Source organism: Pogona vitticeps, chromosome 7, assembly GCF_051106095.1.
Source record: "Pogona vitticeps strain Pit_001003342236 chromosome 7, PviZW2.1, whole genome shotgun sequence".
Classification (NCBI taxonomy): Eukaryota; Metazoa; Chordata; class Lepidosauria; order Squamata; family Agamidae; genus Pogona; species Pogona vitticeps.
In genome coordinates this window covers 4496951-4507101 of record NC_135789.1, presented here as the reverse complement: position 1 = coordinate 4507101, position 10151 = coordinate 4496951, and the positions used below count along the sequence as shown (strand labels likewise).

Below are 10151 nucleotides of genomic sequence, written 5' to 3'. Positions count from 1 at the left end.
CTGGCTGCCCGGTAACAAATGGAGGACCCTAAGGTGTCCAACCAGGGTTTTGCTTGGAGGGTTCTTTTCTCTGATGGAGGCATTCCAGAGGTTGCTGGTCCCCCCCCCCCACAAAGAGGGGAACCAGACTCGTGGCAGCCATCTGTCTGGGTCCAAGATGCGTTAGCAGGCACCGATCTTAGTGCTGAGAGGCAGAAGTGCTGACTGTGGCCGTTCCATGAAGTCGGAGGAGGGGGAAGTAATAAAGGAGCCTACGCTTCGTAGGCTTCTCTGAACTCCCCAAGCCACAAGTTGTGCTTTGCGCATGACGGTGTTTCCTTCCCTGTGACACCACCACCTGAGTAGGGCTTGGAACAGCCACTGCAAAGCCGAGCATGGCCTCCACGCTGGCGCTCACAGCGGCTTTCGCCCTGCTCCTGCGGTGCACCGCTCGTGGGTCGGGATGTGCTCGCGACCAGTACCCCTTGGGACACGGGAAATGCTGCAAGAAATGTCCACCAGGTGAGTGGGATTGAATTGGGATGTCCATCAGGTTCCTTCTAAAAAGGGGCCGCAAGGGAAGACTCGGGAGAAGCATCAGAGTCATTCTATGGGATCAAGTCAGTTCCGAGTGATGGCAAGCACTCCCAGGGTTTCCGAGGCACAGAGCATTCAGAAGTGGTTCCCCGTTCCCTTCCTCCGGGGGGGGGGCACCCTGGAACTCTGCCGCTTGCCCGAGGGTACCCAGGCTGGCTCTTCTGAGAGGCATAGGAGGGGAATCGAACTCCCAACCTCTGGCTCGGCAGCCAGATAGCTAAGCAGATTGGGAGCAATATATATATACCTTCCCTCCCTGCAGACAATTCCAGCATGATGGAGAGATCTGTTCCTCTCCACCACGGTTTCTCAGTGACTCCCAACCTTCTGCAAAGCCCAGAAGTAAGAAGGTGTCACTTCCCTGCTGTTCTTGGATTGCAAGTCCCATCATCCTGAAGGTAAGGGATGATGGGAGTTGCAGTCCAGCATCCTCAGAAGTCCGAATGATCCCCATCTCTTCATCCTCTCTCCTTAGGCAGACTGAGCCAGCTGCCTTGAGGAGCAGATTTTTGTCTCATGAAAAGGCAGCAGTTGCTGAGTTAATTTACTTTATTGCGACTGTATTTTTTTTCTGGCAGGGAGGAGATGCCTGTGTGCTTATCTTGTGCCTCCTGTGTGAAAAATCACCAGGCTGGATTTAAGCTCTTGTGCATCTTAATTTTCCCTTCACCATGCTATCATATCTCATCAACCGCTAGAGTGGCTAACTCTTTTCCCGTACAAATATAGTCCTCTGTTTAAAAGACTGGGGAGAGACCAGTCCTTCAATTGAAAGAGTCCTCTGTCTAACGACCCTCCCCATCTAAATCTGATTTAAAGAGGTGGGGGGAAAAACTAGAAGGAGGTAGTTCTGGATCCTTGAAGAGGCTCAACCACTCTTGAGAGTGGCTGAGTGAATTTTGCAGGCAGTTTATGCAACATTACCTTCTCAGCTTGAGCAGGATGTATTACGATTCGGCTTAAATTACATTATTCATTTCTACTTCTGGCTCTCTCGATGCAAAGGAGTATATTCAGCATTCTACAGCTCAATGGCTTAGATCTCGGGCTGCAGCACCAGAGGCTGGGAGTTCCCTACTGGTCCTCGTATGATATAACAAATGCACATTTTAGCCCAAAACCTGAGTATCTGCTAAATACCGGCACAGTATGTATGTTGTTCCAAAGATTGTCATTTTGTGTAGCCCTGATGGTGTGATTTCTGAGATCTGCAACCGCTTACAGCACCCTGTGAAGTTTCTCAGTTTTTTCCCCAAAGCCCCAATGATGATGGAGACCACTGAGCGAGATGTTTCGATGGCCAGGTCTCTGTATTTTGTTAGTTCTTCCAATTCTTTATTTTCAACTCTGGCATCCCCTGGAATTGCCATGTCAATGATCCAGACCTCCCTTGGTTCTATGGCTGCTATGCCAAGGTGTCTGTCTGTTTGGATCTGGAAATCCCACAGGTTCTTGACTCCCTCATTTTCAGACACCTCCTCTAACGGATGTTCCCACGGATTTTTGCAGGCTGACAGGTTGGATTTTTTTTTGTTTCAGGACGAGTGCACTAATTTTGCCACTCTGTCATGTCTAACTTTGCAGTTTGTTTGTGCAATCTTTGGACATTTGCAGATGAGGTGCGACACCGTTTCATATTTTTCTCGGAAGAGTCGACCCTGGCTCTTAGCCCTAATTCCTTGGATCTCAGCTTTCTTCGCGTCGATTCCAAGTGGGCAGCAAAAATCAAGCCTTCAGTTTCTTTCTTAAGGGTTCCCAGTTTCAGCCATGCCCATGTTGAATGATGATCATGCTGGAGGGGATGATGATGATGATGATTGTGCTCAATTTGGGGGGGAGTGATACAAAAACAAACCAGAAGTCATGTCTGCTTCAGCCTTTCTCCAAGCGTCTCACTGAAGCTCGCTCACTTTTTCCTTCTGTAGCGGTTGTTTGATAAGAACAGCGTCCCCTTCTTCCCCAGTGTGGTTGTCGGGTGTTGTGATTCATGTGAAGATAGGGGCACAAGGTGCCAACTCACCTACCACATCTCATACACAGCCTGTAACTGCCGGGAACCAATTTGATCTGCCTGTTCCCCATTGCATGTTCATTAAATCCTGGAGTGGTCTGAGTTAATTTTGCAAAACTTTTAAGGCTGGGCTCTGTGATCGAACACTTTCAGCTGAGCGACCTGAGTCCGTGTGATTCATTCCATCTTGCCTTGGGAGCCTTTAAAAGTTAATTGTCATTATAAGTGACCGAGCGGCTTCCAATTTATGGGGACCGCATCATTTTATGCCCTCTCCCCAATGCCCTATTGCTAACCGCTCAGGTTGTGCAAATGCAAGCTTATGGTTCCTTTACAGTGTCAATCCATCTCATATTTGGGCTTCCTCTTTTCCTGCTGCCTTCAACTTTTCTGAGCATTATGGTCTCTTCCAGTGAGTCCTGTCTTCACTGTTTTTTCCCCTCTAGAGAAAGTGCAATCTTGATTCGATCTAGCATCCTTTTATTTGTCTTTCTGGCTGTGCAGCCCTCCTCCAACACTACATTTCAAAAGAATTGGCTTCCCTTATACCCCACTCGTCCTTCCGTGTCCAGCTTTCACATCTGTCCATTGTAATTGGTATGGACATTATCAGTGATCATGGCCTTGGTCTCCAGCATCATGTTTGTATACTTCAAGACTTTCTAGTTATTTCATATCTCTCCTTGCATGTCTCAGTCTTTTGATTTCTTGGCTGTAGTCTCCACTGCAATTGACTGATGGTGATGATGAGAGTTTCCTTCCAGAGTTTCCTAGGTCTTGAATACTTAAAAGTGGTTTGTGGTTTACCAGGACCACTTGTAATGGTCTTCTGGGACCACCGAGCAGCTTGCCCAAGGCTGTCAAAGGGCACATTAACATACACATCTGGCTGGATTTGAACTCTTGGCCCCTGGCTTTGCAGCTGTGCCATCCAACTCACTGAACTTTCAGCTTGTGTTGGTGGTCATGCAAGCTTTCATCCAAGTAAGTTCATCCAATTTTTGGGTCACCTTCCTTGTTGTAGACTCGAGAAATGAATCACTGCTGTTTTCTTACATTTAGGGTCTGAGCTGGAAAAACGCTGCACATTTCGGGATGACACGTTATGCGTTCCATGCGAAGAGCACTCCTACAACGCGGACTTCACCGAGAAGCGGTGTAAACGTTGCGCAGTCTGTGAAAGAGGTACCAGTCCCCTTTTGTCATGAGCAAAACATAGGAAGTTGCCTTTTAAAACAAATGTATATAATGTCTCCTTAAAACCAACCACAACTGAGCAAACAAAAGTCGAATCAGGATCGGGGACCTAGACCACCTTTTTACCTCTGCTCATGTGCAGATGGTTTTTCCACCTGCTATTGGAATGCGGGGGACAGGGAGTAACAAGGCTAGGAAAATATGAATGTCAGTTCGTGTTGTAGTGCCCTCCGGGTTCGGAGGGACTATGATAACACTCTCTGCTATTCCAGCTCTCTCTCTTTTTTGGCCTTCTGTGCTCTCTTTGAGCTGAGCTGCTACCTCACCATCACTGGGGGGGGGGGGAGAGAGACAGGTTTTCCCCACAGTAATGTGTTTCTGTAGTCTAGCGTTGTCAGATTATAAAATATTTCAAGGGCTGGTTTGGGCATGAATGGGTAAAACAGTCGGCGCCTTGTCAGCTAGCTGCACTTCGCCGCCACAACAGAAGGTTAATGTCACGTCCTGACATGTTTCTTCTGACCACTGGGGCTGGAAGTTGGTCGGGGAAGATTTTTCTTTGCAAACAAAGAAGCAAAAGAGGGGAAACTCTAGATTAAGGCAACCCAGTTCCTCAAGCTCGGTGGCTCCCAGTCTTGGGCCCCATACGTTCTTGGACTGCAGCTCCCAGAATCCTGAACTAGCACGCCCAATGGTCAGGTGCTCTGGGAGTTGTAGTTCCAGACATCCAAGTTTGAGTGCCTTTGCTCTTGGCACAAAGGAAAGAAGATGGTTCCTTGCACGGCCTCAGGGTGACTGTGGATGTTACCAGTTGCAGCAGTAATCTAGACTTCCAAAAGGTCTTTGCTCATTATCTATCTTTTTATCTCTTTTATTTTCAAGCCACTTCTTCTCATCTCCTTTGTCTTTGTTTCGTGAAAAGAGACTAACTCTTGCCCATTAGCTTGATCAGATGGATTGTTCTGCAAGGCAAAGGACTGATTGACCAATATCTATGATGTCACTATGTCAATGGAAAGCAGGTTTCTCAAGAGCTCTTGTTTCTTCTCTCTCTCTCTCTCTCTCTCTCTCTCTCTCGGGTGCATTTATGTTTTTCCCAGAGAGAGGTCTCCAAGAGGTGAAGCCATGCGATCGGCTTTCTAATACACATTGCATGTGTCTTCCGGGTTACAAGGAAGTAGCCAACCAAGCAAGCAGAGAAGATGATAAAAGTGAGTACGGAGCTTTCTGAAGGGGCTAGGCTGGTGCTAGCTGGTCATCAATATTACTAGTGGCAAGCACTGCGTATCTCAATGGAATAATGTAACTTGGGAGGACAACTCCTGCCTTTAACAATAACCAACTCTAGGGGGCAACAAAAATAACCCTCTACATCTCACCGTGCTTGTGTAAGGATGCGGTTGCTGATTGGTTACCTGCCCTAGATGTTGTCAGAGGGAAGCACTTCTGCTTCCTGGTGGGAAGCTATCTAGATAGAAATTCTTCTTTCAACCCTAAAGTAGTGGCACTGATCAGCAACCCACCTCCAGCAGAAAGCGCTAAAGATGTGCAAGAATTTTTTTTCTACTGACAGTAGCTCTAAATTTATTCCATCCCTGTCTTCTGGAACAAAAATCCGAACAGATACTCTTTGTAGGAATCTATACATTTCGATGTATAAAACCAATACACTCTTTGAGGAAGACTGCTCTGTGACCTGTTTAAAACATGGCTGAATAAGATTGGCATGCATGTCTCAAAGGTGCTCAAACATGCTTTAATCAACAGGGGGAGGGCTTAACCTGGATTTCTTAAGGGTACATTTCCCTGAATCTCCCAACTGGCATGGCCATCTGGATAGCTCAATAGCTTAGGTCTCTGGCTGCATAGCTGGGGGTTGCGAGTTCGAATTCCCCACTGGGCCTCCTTGACAGAGGCTGGAGTCAAGGATCCAGAGGGTCCCTTCCAGCCCTGCAGTTCTAAGAGGATGATGATCTGGGGATCTTAGGGAAAGTAACTTTTCCAAACCCTAAATGGGAGTGGCATTAACAGTGGATCCATTCAAACAATCAACATAAAACAAGAGCAGATTTTTGTCCCTTGCTAAACATAATTCTTAGAAAACTAGCCCAGAACAGATTCGAATCTGGAGAAGGAATAAGTTGGTTGGCATGAATTTTATACATCGGGCCAAACTTCCTCGGTATAGGCTGGTAACGTTGGTTGCCTCCTTTTAAAGAAATCTGTAACAATCTATCCCTTATCAATCTTTTCAGGATGTGAGCCCTGTCCTGCTGGTTCCTTTTCCAAAGGAGGGAAGGAGAAATGTCGCCCTTGGACAAAGTACGTATTTATGGACAGAGGAAGACGGTCTGCATCTCTCTGTCCAATGATCATGATGGAATCATTGCAAATATGATGATGATAATGATGATGAAGCCACAGCCGAGTCCATTTTCATTTATGACAGCCCTTTTCAGGGTTTTCTAGATAGTGAATACAAAGAAATGTCTTCCCCTTTCCTTCCTTTGGGGGGGGGGATCCCTGGGACGGTGCAGCTTGCCCAAGGCTACCCAGGCTGGCTCTTCTCCCAGCAGGCCCAGTGGGGGAATCGAACTCCCAACCTCTGGCTCCATAGCCAGAGGCCTCAACTACTGAGCTATTCCTCAGAAGCGGTTTACCATTCCCTTCTTCTGGAGCTGCTCTGGGACGGTGCAGCTTGCCCAAGGCTACCCAGGCTGGCTCTTTTCCCTGGAGGCACATCTAGGAATCAAACTCCCAACCTCTGTCTCTGCAGCCAGAGACCTCAACCCACTGAGCTATCCAGCCGGCTCTACACACATGCACATATTTACATATTCTCTTTGTTTGCTTGTTTCACTTATGCCGGCAGTTGCACTGCTAAGGGCCTGAAACTTCTCCGTCCTGGGAAACGGGAAGAGGACGCCATCTGCGAGGAGCAAGCCTTTGGCCTTTCAGAACCTTCTCCTACTGTCGCACTTCCCACCAGCTTCAAGGACAAGCATAGCACATGGATGATAGCAGCCCCCACCAGGTTTTATGGTATCAGTTTGGTCATTCACCCAAAGACGGAAACGACATCGGATAAATCAGGTAAGGGGGAAAGACTGGTACGTGAGCTTTCCACTGTGGAATAAATGGGAAGAGGAAGATGGATTTCCATCGGGACCAGCCAAATGTTTGGAAAATGGGAGCTCGTTCCCTTTTGACAAAGAGTCTGGTTTCCTCTGTTATGGTCCTATTGGCCTCCTGCACCAGGTTCAAATCCCAGCGTATCCAGCTGAGTGGGGAAGAAATTTCTGATTAAACATCACAGCAATGTTCTGCCACCCCGCGCCATCAATTCTGCACTATGCGACTTGATTCGGAAAGAAATGCCTCCCTCTGTTCCTGCTGAAACCTGACTTTTACTGAGAACCGGAACCTTTTCTACGTTTTATGGAAAGGCCACAGTTCACATGCAGAGTCCGTGGAACTTCCTGGGTTCCTCTGATAAGCCGCTCCTTCGTTCAAAACAATGAGGACTAGAAATTTAAATTTTGTTTTCTTCAGAAAGGTGGTGGCCACCCATGGTTTCTCTCACCCCTTTGACCTTTAGGCATCTTCATCGTTGTCGCTGTGGTTGCTGTGATGCTGTTCGTAGCTGGAGGGGTAGGATTGCTGTATTTTCAGAAAGCTGGGGGCAAGAAGTCTCAAAGAAGACCGGGGGCGCTCTCAGATGTTCCCCGTGAAGGTACGCCTATGGATGGCATGAAACGCACAAAGTTAAAATATTTTGCAAATTTTTCTGGGCATTTTCAATTGGCGCGAATGTGGCAAATTTTTGTCTTCCGAATTTGTACGGAGGCGTCTTGCCGGTTTAGGAAAGGGTCTTTTTTCAACACTGGCCAGTAATTGGGGTGTGCCAACCTCTTCCCCAGCCCAAAACCGGTGTGGTAGGACACCCTGCTGGACTACAATTCCCATTGTCCCCGGCCAGCCTGGCCAGTGGGTGGGGATCATGGGGCTGGTGGTGTAGACCCAAGTATCTGTAGACCGCCAGGTTGCTGATTCCTCTTCTCATCCAAAGGGTGGAGCTTCCAGGGGATTTTGGGTGCTGTAGTCGTAGGACCGTCATGTAGGCAAGTTCCAGGAAATGCTTCCAGTTGACGGAGTCTTCTGGCCTTCTCCTCTGCCTATAACCTATGGAATTGTTCTCCCCTCCTTGTATGCAGATGGAAGAAGTAGCTATCGTATTCCGATCCAGGAAGAGCAGATGGACCACAAAGCCAGCCTTGCGCAGAATTGACCAGAAAACAACACGGTTTAATTTCTGCGCCGAAATGAACCCAGTCTAGACCATGTCTCCTGTTTCATCCGTCTCTCCCTTCTTTGCTCCACCACTTCCTGATCCATCTCTGTTATAAGGAAGTGAACGAGACCCCGTTCTTCCTTGTGTGTGTGTGTGTGTGTTTGCCAGTTCAGCACCTTGTTATTTTAGGTGCTTTGAAATAAAAGAAGCAGGTGCCATTCCAGACAGTCCAAAGAACTGCTGAAGGGCTCAGTGGCTTATGCATCTGAGGTAGGGAGTTCGATTCCCCCCCCCCGGGCCTCCTTGACAGGGGCCAGTCTACATGATCTCCGGGGTCCCTTCTATCAACATAGTGCTGAGATTTTAAATATTGTTATAAAACAAGAATACAATGTGAGCATTTATTTCTTTATTTAAAATATTCTTATCCTGGCTTTCTCATCGAAAAGGACCTTAGAACCATGAAAGACAATATTTAAAACTGAAAACAGTGAGCCTACAACGGCAGTTGACGTTGCTGAAAGGCAATACTTAAAGCTATGAACAATGAATAAGGAGGGATCTTACGTCATTAATCGGCAATATTAAGGCAAAGATCAACAAGTATACATTTTTTTTAAAAAAATGTCAATCTGAGCAATGGAAAACCCAAAAAATGGAAAACACGAGTAGTACTAAAAATCCAGTCAAATCTGTAATGTGTAACAAGCCATCTAAAAACCACACACAGGTAGCTAGTTAATGAGGGAAAGCCTGCCTGAAGAGAAAGGTCTTGGCCTGCTTGCAGGAGGAGAGCAAAGATGGGACCAGGCTGGCCGCCAGTGGGAGGGAGTTCCAAAGTCTGGGAGCAGCCACAGAGAAAGTGTGAAGGTGGCCTGGCTTTGGCCGGGTTGTGATCCTTCCTGAGGGACCGTCCTCGGAGAGTACAGATCAGGGAGATGGCGTGCACCCCTTGGACCCTCCGTTCTGCAGTCCCACAGGGGTCGATCATCTCCCCGATGCTGTTTAATATCGAAATGAGGCCGCCGGGGGAGGTCATGAGAAGCCATTATCAATACACGAATGACACTCAGCTCTATCTTGCCTTCCACCTTTCTGCAGAAGATATTTTCAATCCTGCTGTCCTGTTTTTGTTTTTTCTTTAAATCACTCTAGTTATTATTAGTTAAATTCCGTTGGTATATTGATGCTTAATTTTGATTTATACTATTATGCCCTTTATTTTCATCGTTGTCTAATGATATGTGGTTTAACTGCCCAACTGGTAGCCAGATGGGCTATATCAAAATCAAATCAATAAATACAATATTTCAGCAAACGGAGATACTCTTTTTCTGCAACGTTTTCCCCTGAAAGGTGCTTCCAGCTTATACGGCTCCAAGCCTATACGGAGTGAGGGCTCAGGAGCTTGATTCCATGCTGTGCCTTGTCTGTGAAAAGCCAGCCTGGGTGACTTTGGGCCAGCTGCACCGTCCCAGAGCATCCCAAGAAGAAGGGAATGGCAAAGCACTTCTGAGTAATGTTTTATTGCTCCTGTATTATTATTATTTTTTTGAGACTCTGTCCTCTTTGTTTCCTTTTCCTTTTTAAATCAAAAATCCTTCTTTAGCTCCCCGTCTAGAGACATAAACACCAAAATGTGAAAACCAAACGCCCAGGCAAAACTGAGGTTTAGTCAAATGGCAAAAAATAAAAATAAAAATGTATATTCACCTGTAGAGAAGCCAGAATGGAATAAAATCTACAGCACTCTTGTTGTGGCGGTGAATTCCGAGACCCAACATGCAAATTACACGAGGGGCTGTCGTCAGATAGGAAGCCGTTGCCCATCCGCTTCCTGGGCTGAGGGTTTTATGTAAAGATGTGGCATCATCCTACTCGTTTTCTGAAAATAGCTCAGCGGAAGACCTGCCTCTTGAGAAAGATCTGGCTGGTTGTTAACGCAGCTCCGAAAATAGCAGCAAACCGAGTCTCCTTACTTTACTGTCTCCGCTGATGATGGTGCTTGTAGGAAGTGGAGGGAATTTACCTTTGCAGTTCCTGTTGTGGAGGTTTTTCTCTTCTTGTCGCAAGAGG

General features: G+C 46.9%; 1 protein-coding gene across 1 annotated transcript; it reads left to right on the top strand.

Moving 5' to 3' along the window:
- The first annotated feature begins 348 nt into the window (after positions 1–348).
- On the top strand, positions 349–9393 carry TNFRSF4 (TNF receptor superfamily member 4). The gene is made up of 7 exons (XM_020782288.3): positions 349–501; positions 3650–3772; positions 4885–4995; positions 6040–6106; positions 6657–6877; positions 7383–7517; positions 7999–9393. Exons 1-7 carry the CDS (start codon positions 375–377, stop codon positions 8070–8072), a joined length of 858 nt encoding a protein of 285 aa, XP_020637947.3. The 5' UTR covers positions 349–374; the 3' UTR covers positions 8073–9393.
- Positions 9394–10151: the final 758 nt, after the last annotated feature.

What these genes read in the sequence shown, in the direction of transcription:
- TNFRSF4 (XM_020782288.3), top strand. Translation starts at nt 375, where the DNA reads ATGGCCTCCACGCTGGCGCTCACAGCGGCTTTCGCCCTGCTCCTGCGG. An exon ending in AACGACATCGGATAAATCAG is followed by an intron (nt 6,878 to 7,382) that starts GTAAGGGGGAAA and finishes TTTGACCTTTAG; the next exon opens with GCATCTTCATCGTTGTCGCT. An exon ending in CTCAGATGTTCCCCGTGAAG is followed by an intron (nt 7,518 to 7,998) that starts GTACGCCTATGG and finishes CCTTGTATGCAG; the next exon opens with ATGGAAGAAGTAGCTATCGT.